At 39.1% G+C, this 16,206-nt stretch overlaps 1 protein-coding gene across 1 annotated transcript; it reads left to right on the top strand.

The window, feature by feature from the left end:
• The first annotated feature begins 4,987 nt into the window (after nt 1-4,987).
• LOC103635532 (uncharacterized) lies at nt 4,988-16,086 on the top strand. Its single transcript, XM_023300882.2, has 13 exons — nt 4,988-5,106; nt 5,197-5,315; nt 11,080-11,227; nt 11,349-11,622; nt 11,712-11,814; nt 11,913-12,043; nt 12,142-12,220; nt 12,327-12,378; nt 12,519-12,670; nt 12,875-13,280; nt 13,373-13,462; nt 13,585-13,651; nt 14,650-16,086. Exons 3-13 carry the CDS (start codon nt 11,084-11,086, stop codon nt 14,772-14,774), a joined length of 1,623 nt encoding a protein of 540 aa, XP_023156650.1. The 5' UTR covers nt 4,988-5,106; nt 5,197-5,315; nt 11,080-11,083; the 3' UTR covers nt 14,775-16,086.
• Nucleotides 16,087-16,206: the final 120 nt, after the last annotated feature.

Genomic DNA, 16,206 nt, shown 5'->3' with positions numbered 1-16,206 from the left:
AAAATCTAAAAAGCCAGGCAAGCGTTGGTGTGCAAAGAGCTGAAAATTGGGAAAGCAAGAGCAGATGGCAAGAAAGCGTGCCAAATGTGCTCGCGGTGCGCTCTTATTTATACGCCCAGTACGTTGCAAGTGGGAGGGCCCTGCTTGTCATTGACTGTTGCTATTCTAGCAAAGAGAAGGTGTTTTTTCGGACCTTCGGCTTAAGGCCTTCGTCCATATCGCAATCTGAATTTATCATTCTAACAAATTAATATTGCGAGGGGCTACTATTTGGGGCCTTCGGCTTCCGAAGGTCCTCAAAAACGTGATTTAACAATGTTTCTGAAGTATAATACATGAGCAGGTACCTTCGGACTTGGACCCTTCGGACTTGAGTCAAAATCACAGTGTGAAGAAGCACAAGGGAAACGAAGGATGGAACAGAGCCGAAGCTGTGCGCAAGGGAGCTTCGGCATGATGACAGAAAAAAGGAAACCGACTTAAAGGGGAAAAGGCTATCTAGACCCCGATGAATTACTATAGAGTTATTAGCAAATGCAAAGGGCCTGGATGTAATTTTACATGGGTTGCGTCCCGTGCCTATAAATAGATGAACAGTACTCACGTACTGTTCACGCGGACTGGGCATCTGCTTTTGCGTCACACTTGTACTTTTAACTTCTTTTAAGTTGAAGGTACTTTTGTAACTTGTTATTATTTTTATTTTTTCCTTAATAATAAAATAGAAATGATGATAATAAATGACTGTTAATATTGTCTTTTATATCCCATATGTTTCTTTCCTCGTTTATATGTTGCTTTGATGAAGGTACGTCCTTCACAACCTTCGTCCGGAAATCATTATCTCTTAAAGGGATATAATGCTTCGAAGGACGAAGGACTTTAACGTTTAACATTCTCTGTGTTGCCTTGTTCTTAACTCATAGCATTTGAGAACAAGTCCCCAACAGTGGTGATCAAAACACCCTATTAGTAGCACTATTTTCTTAGGTGGTTGCTCCATGTTCCAACTAACACAATAATCTTATCATGAACAATAATTAAACCAATCATAATAATGGAGCATGGTCATAATTCAGTTATAATATTAATCCCAAAACCAGGTAGAGGAATAGCAGTACTACCCGATAGTTTATTTGTTTGCAAGGTGTAGGGTGAACAAAACTAGGGTAACCTATTAGGTATCATCAAATTAACTGAGCATGTCACGGTGATTATAGAGAACACTATTAGGTAAAGAAAAGTTATCAAGGGTGAATCTTGCCTTATACTTGTGATAACCTTGTTGTCCAGATGCTACCCCAAAAGCTAGGCTTCAGATTCCTCACGACCTCACTTCTACCCGTAGCAATACATGCAATCAAGAAAATAATGGATATGGTAACATTAGACCAACGATGGAAACAAACCACGACATGTCGCCATGAGATCGCGGGTTCGAGAATCACTAACATCGGAGTTATTGCTGCAAAGATATGGGTTTTGGAAGATCTATGTGATTAAGCAGTTAAAACAAGGTCTTATGTTAATTTTATAAGTCATGTGAGAAAGATAACCCAAAGAAATAACTAATTCAACTTCAACTTAAGTTATAACTTGATTGTAGATTATATCTTAGTCGGTTTATAATTACTGATAGATTAACTTTGATTAGCTAGATTAATCTACTAAACATAGGATAAATAAATATCTCATTACAAAAATATGTGATACGACAATATAATGTTTGTCACTGCATATTAAATATTTATACGAAGTTAATGCAACTTGAATGGATCGAATCAGAGTTAAAATGTGCAAGTTATGAATTTTCTAAGATTTGGGAATTATTTTTGTACTGAAAATCAATTTCTACATTTGTTTTATTATTATCCAGGCTGAGGGTATATTTATTCAAGAGCTCAGGGTTCTATTTGTAAATAAAAGGACCTGCTTGTAATGGTTTTCCTATTCAAGTGGACTACGGGTTACTTCTTTAAAAACCGAGGGGTTCTTATAGATAAAGGCACGGCTAAAGGGGTAGGTTCTTTCCTCAGTCGTTGGATAAGCAGTAGGTTGTGTGAATTAGATCGTGCGCCTTATGAACCTGTACCCATCCGTAGCCATACGATCCTAGATCCACGGCCCGAACCATTACACGCCCTGATCTAATCCTACGCATCAATGTCGAGACCGATGGTTGAGATTTTATACGGGAAGGGGTATCCACGATTGAATCCTACCGTCCATTTACAATCTATCGGTCAGGTTGAGTTTGGTCATGATCTAATCTCAGTCGTTCAACTATCGTTTGACGGCCAGATAGCCTTCTCCCACCTGCCGAGCCAAGCACGGCCGAGCCAAGCACCAGATTAATCTACTGTCGTAGCGCAATCCTCACCGAAGATGGCCATCTGGTGACCAGAGCCCCAATCCTCGAGTCTAACTAGCGCAATGCGAAAACGAGAACATGGCTAATAGTATGGAGGGCTTCTCACTGTGAATCGTAGCGCGGATGTCTCTGGCCACGGCGGAGCTCCAACACCGGTGAGCAATTACCGGCGTTCTGGTCGGCCCTAGGCACTGAAGCTCCGTACTCACTCCCCATACATGCTGGCGAAGCCTCCTAAGGCACTAGCTAAGGCTAGATGGCCCAGCACGCAGGTATCCTCGGCGGTGACTTGATCTCCCCTTCGTTGCTCCCGGTAATGGCAGGCTAGCCCGGCTAGATGGACGAGGCGGTGCTTGGTGGAGCAACGACTTTTATAGCCACTAAGGGGCTAAGTCTCCATGGACGAGAATAGGCGAAGCTAGGATCCTCGGACAGAGTTTCGCTGTTCTTGTTACACCGACGCGGGGAGAAGATACGGAGAGGAGACGATATACCCAACAAGTGGGTCCCTTAGGCAGTGACCACGGTCGCGCGGATCCGGGGAAAGGAAGGGATGGCTTGCGGGCCCCGCGTGACAGAGAAACAAAGGAGGTCGTGCGAGTGCGATCGGCCATGAGGCTGATGAGTGGACCCGGCCTATCGGCGCTAGTCCTCCACTGATGGGCCGGTACAGGGTGAGGGAGTCGGGTCGGCATAGGGTTTTGGCCCACGGTGTAGGTAACCTCCCTTTTCGTTTTTATTTTTTATTTTCTGGTTTTAGTTTTTATCTATTTGTTTTCTACTTTCAAGTTCAATCCAAGTCTAGGTTTTGAATTTCAACTTCAAGGTGGATGCATCAAACAAAAGAATGTCAGCATGATATGCAAAGGTTTATTAGATTCATATTAATATTTGTTTAGCCACATGCTTCAAAATATAAGCCACACACTCATATTTTATTTTCATAAGATATTCCTTTTAAATGTATACTCTAAATTTTATATTCTTATTTATTTGGTAAAAGTTAGTATATATTCTTTACCATGAATTATTGTAATTCAAATATATATATATATATATATATATATATATATATATATATATATATATATATATATATATATATATATATATATATATTGGTAAAGGGTGCTTTAGGAAAATAATTAGATAGCTTGAAAGTCTTTCGTCTGTTTATTAGTCAAGTTTTGACATAAACTTTAATCTCAAGATTTGGATCTAAGTTTTCAACTGCCAAACTTCTAATAATGTCTTTTATTTACTTTGGAGAAGCAAACTTTATAAACGAAAGAAATTATTATTAGAAGCTATTTAATCTCAAATCTATTTTTTTGGAGACTTCTCTAAATCATCAAAATAGTATTTTGGTGTTACAACGAACCAGCTTCGAGCTGGTCCCAATGCTCGTTGGATCCCAGAGGGGCGTCACTCCAAGCCTCACCGACACAACCGTAGTCGGTCTCGACGCCACTGGGCTCGTAGAGCAAGGAGGAGGCCCCAAGACGACTCCAAGCACTGTCGATGTCCCCAAGCGCGCGGGTCAACGGGTAAGGCGGCACAAGCACAGAAGGCGCAATCGTGTACTTTCGCCCAAAATCAATGAAAGATTGAAAATGCGCGTCAACGCTATTGTCCACACAAAAGCAAAAATTTTCATACACACAAGAAACACCTCGTAGAGGTTCGATACATAAATCTCAGGGGGCACCATCTAAACAGGAGCGGGTGGACCACTGGTGAATGGCTCCAGGGTCGGGGGGCTGATCAGGAGGGGCCTGACGTCGTCTCGGCTCGCGATCGACTGAGCGTGGGGGTAGACCTGCTCATCGATAACATCCAGCTCCTCGTAGCTTCGGCCGGCGGCATAGCCCTCAGCAATAACGGCGGCGTCAATCTCATCAAAATGAGAGACATCCGCCCAAGGGTGATTCCGCCCCCTGGACAAATGCCTTCGGCAATAGCGCACTCCACATGGTTGGTACCTCCCGCAGGTGATCAACTAGAGGCGCCTCGATCAATGTCAGAGGAGAGAGATGGGCTCACACCACACCGACAACCAGACAGAGCTCTTGGAGTTGGTTGCTCCTTTTTGAGAGAAGGGCGTCTGCCCGGCGGCCGCGATGACACTTTCACGAGCGAGCAAGAGCTCACGTGTTTTCTCCGTCGACGACGCCTTCACTTCATCCGACATGACCTTCACGTCCCGCGCTTGAGTGAGCAATTTGCAGAGATTTGCGGAAAGAGGAGTACGAGGCAGTCAGGAGTGGCAGACAATGAAGACGTTCCTTTTAATAAAGCGGGGAGGGAATATGTAACGCAGAGGTGTCCACGTCTGCAAAATTTGTCTCACCGTTTGATTCGGCGTATACGTCCAAGATGCAAAGCGGGGAGCGAATCTGTCACGCAGAGGTGTCCACGTCTGCAAAATTTGTCTCAACCGTTCGATTCGATGTGTACGTCCAAGATGCAACACGTGAGTATGAAAATCCCCACACCATGGGATGCTTCTACACAAGACTGCCAGGTTCCCAGTCAAAAGCAAAACAGTGATCCGCTGGCCACACCACGGGACGCTTCCACATAAAGCTGCCAGGTTCCAGTCCAAAGGAAAAAACGGTGGGCCGCTAGCTTCTCCGTGGGCGCTTGGGCGGAGATCTAGATAGCGCTGCACGCCGCTGCTTCTCCTTCCCCGCGAGTGTCCGCTCCGTACGCCGGCGACTACGATCCTGTTTCTGGTGCGTACCTTACAGTCCATCCTTCTTCACGTGTCTACGCTCTTCACTGCACCATGTGATTCCTCCAGTAATAGATCGCGCCCTCGACAGGTGAAAGGGAGTGTTGCATTCCCCATCAGCACTGTTACTGACGGCCGCCGCGTGGTGTTCCCGACGTGTGCTACCATCTCCAATACACCCAATCCTCAATGTGTCGACGATCCACGCAGGTACGAAGACTTCTTTGGCTATGTGTTCTTCGTGCTAGGTTTTGTCTTTTGCATCTCATTCTGATTCCATTGAACACGACTAGATATTAGGGCTTCGATTTTAGGTTTTTGGTTGTAACTTCCTCCTCCGTACACGGGTGATTAGGGCTTACCTCCAGCTTCGCTCACTTCGACTCCATTTTTTTATTCATCGATTTTTTTATTTCCTAATGTTTACCAAATGTTGAATTGCTATTATTAGGGCTTAACCTGCATCATGCATTCTTATAATAAATACATAAGTACATAAACAAATGTACATGTACACAGAATACATATAGTGACTAAGTACATATGTACAGTCATATATATACACAAAGATTATATACTATGGCTATAGATATAATATACATATGCATATAATATATAATATAGACGCGCTTACATATATGCGCTCAGATCTATACATATCCAAAACAATATTACATTTCTTAACTCTAAGCTTCTTAAGTCCTACAAATCCAGATATATATACATTCATACATACATGTTTCTGTTTCTTGACTCTAACCTTCTCAAGTGTTCTTGATTTCACATAGACTAAAAAATAAAGGCAAAAAACATGTAAAAAAAGAACACAACATGCCATCTTCATCATCCGGTCCACCTAGCAGTGATGTAAGGCCGATTCCATATCTTGATGAATGCGATGCCCCAAGAAGAAAAAGAAGGCACAATAAGTCTTTTCACTCAGTACATAAATGACTATAAGTCTGACAAAAATACATACACACTATTTAGTTTGGCACCTAAACAAAAACAAGAAAGCTCATGGACTCTTTTTTTCTTAAAAAAGGCGCTTCTGCCATCTATACTCCTCCTAATATAACTGCCACTCAAGCAAGGGCAACAAGACGACATCTTCTAAATCAGAGTCGAATTGCTAGAAAAGGTAAGTTCCACATCAAAATTATTTATGTTCCAATTATAGCATATTACGACCTATTCTAACCATAAAAGCCAAAAACAATAGGGTTGACAGCTAAAACATTGACGAATTTCCATACTGGACAGTTCACAGCCGAATATGTGGAAGCATTAAAAGGTATGCACATATTCTCTCTCAAATGTAAGAGCGAATAAAATTACTACTTCTTAAACATATAAAATATGTAACTAATACACAATCATTTCACTACACAGCCTCATACCCAAATAGGTCATACTACGGAACACCAGATTATGAATGCTCTTATTGTCATGCTGTGTTCTGGTATGCTGAAAGGGTCAGGAGTAATCAACAGGATTCATCTATCAGATATAACAACTGCTGCAAAGGTGGAAAAATCAGCATTCCTCCCTTCAAGCCTCGACCTGAGCCTTTAGCATCTCTTGCAAGATTTGATGGTGATGCCACATCAAGAAAATTCATTCGCAATATTAGACAGTACAATTGTCTGTTTGCTTTTACATCAATGGGAGCACAAATAGATAACTCTGTCAATGATGGTCGTGGTCCACCTCTCTTTAAAATTTGCGGCCAAGTTCACCATCGTATTGGAACTTTGTTGCCAGACAATGGATCTCCTCCAAGATTCATTCAATTGTATATTTACGACACCACAAACGAAGTCCAAAATAGAATAAATGCTTTAGACAGTGGTGACAGAACCCAAGACAGTTTCGATCCTGTAATAATAAGAAATTTAATTAAAATGCTTGATCATCATAACCCATTCGTCAAGAAATTCAGAATGGCAAGAGATCGTTTGGCGGATAATCCGAATGAAGAATTCACTATCAGACTTATCGGAGCAAAGGAAGGTGATCCTATCCAATATAACTTACCAACAACAGATGAATTAGCTATGCTGGTTGTCGGAGATTTCACATTAGACACATTCAAACGTGATATTATTATTGAGACTCAGAACAAAGAGCTAAAGCGAATATCTTCACTACACCCAACATATATGGCTCTACAATACCCACTGCTTTTTCGCTTTGGCGAGAGAGGTTTCCAGGTTGGCGAGAGAGGTTTCCATTATAGAAAAAATCAACCAAATCCTTATTTGTGTTATGCAATGTTATCAAGTCAAGCCAAAGTAGATGCTAGAGCATGTATTGATGAAATAGACTCAACTACATAATCAATAATCAAAAGAATCTACGAATGGAAAGCATTCAAGGTATCACAGATGCAGTTAGTCGTGGATGCATCAGCGGTGAACAGATGGGAAAACTATAATATTACCAGCATCACACACAGGAGGCAGACGCTACATGATCCAAAATTATCATGACAGCATTGCTATTTGTCGAGTTCATGGACCACCGGATTTTTTCCTCACGTTCACATGCAATCCAAATTGGCAAGAGATACTTGAAAGTCTATCTCAGCCTGGTCAAACCCCTTCGGAAAGATCTGACATCATTGTTCATGTTTACCATATGAAACTTAATGACTTATTACATCATATAAGAAATGGATCAATTTTTGGTCCATGTACTGCAGGTACACTAACATTGCTATCTCACATTGCATACTTTTTATGTACATCATTCACATTCATGTACTTTAAGTTATCCTAACACATGTTCCAATATTTTTCCTTATAGTTTTATACACAACTGAATTTCAAAAACGAGGTCTTCCTCATTCACATATTATATTTTGGGTCTCCACTGACACTACGCAACCAACACCTGCTCTAATAGACTCTTTCATCAATGCTGAAATACCAGACCCGTTGGTTGACCCTCTAGCTTATTGCTTAGTTGCAGAGCACATGATACATGGTCCTTGCGGTTCATTGAATCCACGCTCTCCTTGCATGAAGAACGACAAATGCTTAAAGAACTATCCAAAGCAATTCTGTGAAATAACCACTTTGGACAATCAAGGGTTTGTCACATATAAACGACCAAACAATGGTCGATATATCATTAAGTCAGGTAATAAGCTTGACAATAGATGGGTTGTTCCATACGAAAAAGCTTTATTGAAAATCTACCAAGCTCATATTAATATTGAATGGTGCAACAAAACCATCTTCATAAAATATCTCTTCAAATATGTCACAAAAGGGCCAGATTGCAGCAAAGCATATTTACAGAAACTAAGAAATGGCGAAGAAGCTCCATATGACGAAGCAACAGATGCAAAGAATGAAGTAAAAGAATATCTGGATAGCCGTTATCTTTGTGACAAAGATTCTGCATGGCGTATATTAGGGTATGAAATTCACAGACACTACCCTGCAGTTGAAAGAATGCCTGTTCATCTACCAAATGAGAACTACATCACCTACAATGCAACAGCTAACATGTCTGAAATATTATCAGAAAATTTCCTTAGAAAAACCATGTTGACAGAGTGGTTTACAACTAATGTCCAAAATGAAAATGCACGTAATCTAACATACATTGACTTCCCATCAAAATGGCGATGGGACGACAAAACAAGGAGCTGGAAATATAGAGAACAAAGAGAAGGCAAAATAGGCCGTATATACTACGTCCATCCATCCGCAGGCGAAAAATACTACCTACGAATGTTGTTGCTCATGTTAAGGGTGCTACAAGTTATAAGGACCTCAGATCATACAACAACACACTACATCCAACTTTTAAAGAAGCATGTCGAGCACATGGTCTACTAAATGATGATAACGAATGGTATGAAGCTTTTGATGAGGCTGCTAAATGGGCTACTTCAGATCAACTACGTCAACTCTTTGTTACCATGTTGCTCTATTGTGAAGTGGGTGATGAACACATATTTTTTGAAAAGGTCTGGAAGCTTCTAGCTGATGATATCCAATACAATATGCGTAGGACATTACATCTTCCCACTTATCAAATGCCCGAAGATGAAGTAAAGGACCAACTGCTAGACAATCTTACCATTCTATTTAATAGGTGTGGAGCAAACATACATGACTACAATTTGCCCAGAAAAACTATCTTCACAGATCCTTGCTGTGGAAATCGACTGCTTGAAGAAGAATTGTCATACAACTTTGATGAACTATCACATCTATCCCATGTTCTATATTCCAGACTCAACAAAAATCAGCTCCATGCTTTTAACACTATTATAGACACTGTCATTGCCAATAAACCTGGATTCTTCTTTAAGTCTGGATACGGAGGCACCGGAAAAACTTTCTTATGGAATGCTATCATCACACATCTACGAGCCAATAAAAAATAGTACTGGCAGTTGCTTCCTCAGGTGTAGCATCCTTGCTTCTTCCAGGTGGCCGCACAACACATTCACGATTCAAGATACCATGCGATCTAGATGAATCTACTACTTGCAACATAAAAAGGGGAACAATGCTAGCTGAATTAATTGAATCAACTTCTCTAATAATATGGGATGAAGCTTTCATGACACACAGATGTGCATTTGAAGCTTTAGATCGCTCCCTCCGAGATTTGCTCTACTTAAATGCATCTGCTTCTACCAATGCTCCTTTTGGAGGTAAAGTAATTGTCTTAGGAGGTGATCCAAGACAAATATTGCCTGTTATAGAAGGCGGAGATCATGCACAAATTGTTAATGCTGCAATAACAAACTCACCACTTTGGTCATCAATTATTGTTCTTCACCTCACAGAAAATATGAGGCTAGCTTCAACAGAATTAACAAATGAGGAAAGAACTCATATTGCTGAATTCAACAAATGAATACTAGACATTGGTGATGGCAACATACCAGCTACAGTGAAACCAGGGGAATCTGAACCTACTTGGATAAAAATACCATCAGAATTCTTATTAATACCAGAACACGACAACATATCAGCAATCATTGGAAGCATTTATACAAATATTACAGAGAATTTTAATGATCCTATCTACTTAGAGCAACGCGCCATCTTAACACCTACAAATGAAATTGCTGATTTAATTAATGAAAAGGTTGTGCATTTAATTCCTGGCCATTCTAAAGAATATACAAGCAGCGATAGGATTGCACCACACTCAAACAGAAATGGAACATATGATTTACTCTATCCTATAGAGTTCCTACATTCTCTCAATGGGAACAACTTCCCACAACATAAACTAATACTAAAGGAAGGAGTTCCAATTATGTTGCTTCAAAATTTAAACCAATCCGAAGGACTCTGTAATGGTACACGACTAATTGTGACTGCGTTAGGAGAAATGGTACTAGAGGCCCAGATAATAACAGGATCTCATATTTCCAAAACAGTGCTAATTCCAAGGATATCTCTAGCTCTTAAAAATACCAGGCTTCCCTTTGTTCTCGAAAGAAGACAATATCCTGTGAAGATTTGCTATGCCATGACGATCAATAAGAGCCAAGGTCAAACACTAACTCATGTGGGTGTTTACCTTAAAAAACATGTATTCACACATGGACAATTATATGTTGCCGTCTCCCGTGTCACCTCTAAAAGTGGATTGCGAATACTAATTGAAGATGATGATGGAAAACCCACTGATGAAACAAAAAATATTGTTTATAAGGAAATATTTACCAGGATAGCTGCTGCAGCCAGCTCATAATGATTGAATGACTGACAAGCAAACAACAGATCAAATGTTTGAAGATACTATATATGTACATATATATGTGTATTATATCTATACATATGTACACAAGCTTACATTAGGTTCTACAATGACTTCTCTCAGGTATGTGCATTTAAAAACTACACACCTTTATTTGTTATAGTGACTTAGTTTCTCAACTATATTTAATAAGAATGTTTTTTACCATACTAACGATTTATAACAATTGTTACAGATCGATGGACTACACACTTCTACCAGATTTAACAACGTATAAAAAACATGCGATAATCCAGGTCCATGTCTCAAGAAAATGGTCTTTCCATGGTGCCACTGAAAATGGTCCCTTGCAGCACATCGACATGGTCCTATCAGATTGCAAGGTATGACACAAAGTACACAAATAAAATTCTTATCCACTTTCTTAACTCATCACGTTTAACTGCATCAAAACACAAGCAAATCGATTATAATATTATTACTAACAAGCAAACAAATTGTTAGGGTAATAGTATGTATGCTGAAATACCAGCAAATCTTGCCGAAGAAAAGGGAGCACTCATCGAAACAAATCAGATCTACGACATCAGTCGTTTTAGAGTTACTGCAGCAAAAACAGCCTACAAACCCATTGATGGTGACAAGATGATACAATTTACGATTTACACAATTATCAAGCCTGCAAGTAACCCACCACCTACATTTTCTTTATATATCTATCAATTAACTCCATTTGATGAGATTGAATCTCAAATTCAGCACAAGACCAAATTTCTAGGTAACATCAAAAACAACTTCAACAATTCAATTGAACTACATTTTCTCACTGCATTACTACCTATATTCTAACTACATTTTGTTTAACAGATGTTCTTGGAACTATAACCGAGGTAACTGCTTTGAAGACAGTACACATAGAAGGACAGCTCAGCCCCACTATTATTAGAGACATAATGATAGAAGATCTAAGGTTTGTGACAAACAACTCATCCTAACTATAATTTTTACATATATGTGTGTATGTCTATATCTTTGCGTTTACTAATATATTTCCAACATGATCCACAGCCGCAAAACTCTCAAAATCACTCTTTGGGCAAAACGAGCAACATCATTTACAATACAAAATGTGTATGACCCAGTTAGCAAAAAGCCAATTCTTGCTCTTTTTGTTGGTTGCCTACCTAAATTCTACAAAGGTAAATACCTACTGCAACTACAAATTTTTATCACAATATACACTTCACACATCACACAAAGAAAAGATATTAGAGATTACAATTCTAAACAATACCAGGTGTTTACTTAAGTGGTGGTGCGGCTTGCCATTGGTATTTCAATCCCGCAATACCTGAAGCTGAAGCGTACCAAAATAGGTAAAAAAACACCAAAGTTATTTTTTATTTATGTCATCTTCTATTCACATCACACTATAGTATAACAAAGTATTATGCTTACAAACATGGTGGTGAAACAATTCAGCTCCACCTTCCTACACAACCGGAACATGCACTACAAACCTTCCAACCTCCAACAATAGAACATAAAACTCTGGAGCAACTCCTGACAATGAACCCATATGATTACCCAGTAAGACCAATAAAAATACTACTTCCCATTGCTTAACAACTTCACTTTTGTACTACCTAACCTTTCTACTATTATCTTTTTCAGGACACGGGATATGAATGCACAGTGACAGTCACCGAAATAGATACATCAAACACATGGTGGTATCCATCATGCACAAAATGCGGCCGAAAAACAACTCCACATAATACAACATATTATTGTGATTTGTGTAAGTGGGATGGCTACAAATTCAAGTAAGTAATCAACATCTTCAACATTCATATGGTGAATAAATTAGACATACTAACAACACTTTTTACATAAACAATTACATTGCTTTATAAACAAATCTAACCATGACATATTACTATTATCCATTGTTATTTACATCACCCAATTTTATAACAACATTCTAAGCATAGATTTTTAATTGCTATCACAATGCCTCTTAATGACAGATACAAGCTCAAATTTCGAGCATCAGATGCAACAGCCATAGCACAAATGTTTTGCTTTGATAACATAGCACGATATATTGTTGGCAAATCTTGCAAAGTTATCTTACGATCTACAAATGCAGCGACACCAATTCCTCCAGATTTAGCTCAGATTGTTTCACTGAAATTCACCTTTAGAGTAATACCAGATGACAGTTCTTTCGATAACCAAGACCAGGTCCCCATTGCCCTTCGCATCATCTCTATAACTGCAGCGCATGGTAGACAACATGCACTACCATTGAAGCCAACCAATATCATAGAAGGTACATCAACACCACAGAACAAGTTACAACTGCAGTTAATCGAGAACTCACCATCAAATCCTTTTCAAAATTTATCCACAAGTACTCCACCACCCAAACAGGTTATCATATGACCATACTGAAACACCTTATTTTTCCTGCTACCTAGGTAACGTCTCACAACTAAATTATGTTATACAATGTTTACTTTTAGGCTACAAGGAAGCTAATATATCCACCGCTCAGTAACCCCCTCACATATCAACATACTCCCAAGTCTGATGGCGAAGAAGAAATTACAGAGGTACGTCTCTTGCACTTTGTATAAAAAATAACAACCACAAATATATTAATATATCTATTACTCACTGTATTATGAAAAGTTAGTACATTGACAAGCTAATCCATATTTTCCTTCTGTGGCAGCAAACAATGGACACCAGTCAAATCAAAGGAAAAAAAGTATGCACTCATTCGAATCTCCTCCAAAAAGGTAACTATATACCTTCTACATGTTTATCTTAGTAAGCAACAATAAACTATATTATGATCCTCTATGAATCTGAGATATAAACATCGTATATTTGAGAATCTTGAACAACAATAATACAATACCTTTTTTACTCCAACCACAAAGTCTATAATAATTGAAACAATTTTGTGCATACATGGCTCAATTTAAATCATACATAACAACAGAAAAAAATATATGTTTGATTTCTGGTAGCAATGCAGTGAGGTTTGATCGTTGCCTCCTACAAAAAGCATTGCACAATTAAATCAAAGAAATGTAGTAAAAATAACATTGATAATTTGAAATTGTTCGTCATCTAGAGTATTATACTCACCATTTATAGGTAACATGGTCTAAACGTTAATTATACATGTGTACATTACATTCAGTTACAAATTAATAGCATTACCATACGTAATATCATGCCATATTTAAGTGAACCATTATTCCAAGTATCCACAGTTTCATATTACATAACTTCTTTCACCGTTTACTAACAATATATACCAACACGCAGCTTAACAATATGAGTACCATACACAAATTCCATGCTGCCATAGGTACTCACAGATTACTGCACCAGATAGAATCTAGGTATCAACTTAGGAATTTCTAATAAATACACCAAATTGGACCTTCCAGAAATAATTCCCAAATTTAAAATTCATGACTATTATTATCCATCTTCCTATCAGGTGCCTACATAAAAAAATCAACTGCTACTAATAAGTTTGTACACTATGACTTAAACAAAACAAAACCATACCATGTTCCCTATATCTATTTTATGTACCATGCACGATACATTTTAATAAAATACGAACCATTTGATCATAGAAAAAAACTTTATTTGTTCTTTACTTTACTTTACATTAAGATACTAACCTGCTCACAAATTATTTCTTATATTTGCATCTACATCGATCTATTCTACCCAAATTCAAACCCACCATTACTTACTACTTAAATATATGTAGGTTCAAGAAAGGAAGCTTACATATCCAAAGCAATGATGACGATGTCCAGGAGAACTAAACACAGATGTTTAGAGCACCAAATTTTCTTGCTTTTGACACGATGTCTTCTACAAACTTTGGTGTAATCCGATCTAAAACGTATTTGCCTGCCAAAGTCCCTACGAACTTTCTTTTGATGTAAACAATATATCCATGCCGAAACAAATACTACAACTAGAAAGGCATGTAGCTATAGTTCTGACATGTCATCTTTTGCGGTCTTTAGGACCAATATTCTGGTGCCTCAACAAATATGTACATATAACTAGGAATTTGCTATCAACTATGGTTAGCTTACAACCCACTGTAATATAACACATCCAATCTGGACGTGATCCTATATTTGCATATCCCAACTTTTCAGTGGTACAAACATATTCGTGCTTGCATATTTTTTCATTCATATTACATACCGTCTTCTACGCATATATTACTAAGATACAAATTGCTTATATACACCCACAACATCAATTTACTTAATGTCTATATACATCAAATCAGCTATTCAATTATGTTATAAAAAACTCGTGCAAGGCGCGAGCAAGTTTCTAGTAAGGGGTAAGAAAGGGGATTGACCTCCGGTCGCGTCGCGCCCTCTCGCAAGCTCAGAGTCCTCATCCCGAAGGCGATCCACGTCGCCACGAGCCCCGTCGCACTCCACGCACAAGGATGACGGCTCGCCTCGAAGCGGATTTTTTTTGTATAAATTTTGTTTCGGCCATCATGAGAGGTTGAATATTTCGTTATATATATTTATCATGGCAAGATCTGTCGTGACGACGGTAATAATTTGCTCCCCCGATTGTGGGTTGGAGCGAAAACTCCTTCCTTGAAACAAGTACATGTGTACTTATAATTAATTAATTATATGATCTTTATTTGATTTAGGTATCCATGAACAGAACAACATGATGGATGATAGAGCTACGAAGACGATCTGGTTGGATGAAGAAGACACGCGAATACGTGTTGGCCAAGAACATGGCTTCGTCAGTTGAAGATAATACATTGACAGAAACATGGAAAACAAAGATGCTTGTAACTGACTCGATCGAGGAACGAGGATGCAGGGTTATACTGAAGCTTAACTACTAATCATAGTCTCTTTATTTAGCATTCAACACGTAATAATGCAGCATTTATGTTAACTCGTTCGATCCATTGGATAGCATTCGCTAGGTGTAACAAAAAAAATTGACTTTAGATTGTAAAACAATGCTGAAACAAGTTTTTTTTAAAATTAAAAAAAGAAGACGACGAGAGTAGAAGCGATATAATAATCTATCGATTGCGTTTGAGAGAATCTGCTGCTGCTACTTCTTGTCAATCGAACATCGATCCTCCGGTACTGGTGACGGTGGACTCAGCGTCCGATATATCTCCGCGTTCGGGCCTCGCGCCGACGCCCCGACCCGCCGCGCCGCCGTCACGAGCCCTCCTCCTCTGACGTCGCAGCAGCTGCGGTGGTGGTGGAGCCGCCACCGCATCGTCCTGCAGGTCCAGGAGCACCCTGCCGCA

Source organism: Zea mays, chromosome 8, assembly GCF_902167145.1.
Source record: "Zea mays cultivar B73 chromosome 8, Zm-B73-REFERENCE-NAM-5.0, whole genome shotgun sequence".
Taxonomy (NCBI): domain Eukaryota; kingdom Viridiplantae; phylum Streptophyta; class Magnoliopsida; order Poales; family Poaceae; genus Zea; species Zea mays.
The sequence above is the reverse complement of the archived record's forward strand: the minus strand, read 5'-3'. Positions and strand labels throughout refer to the sequence as shown.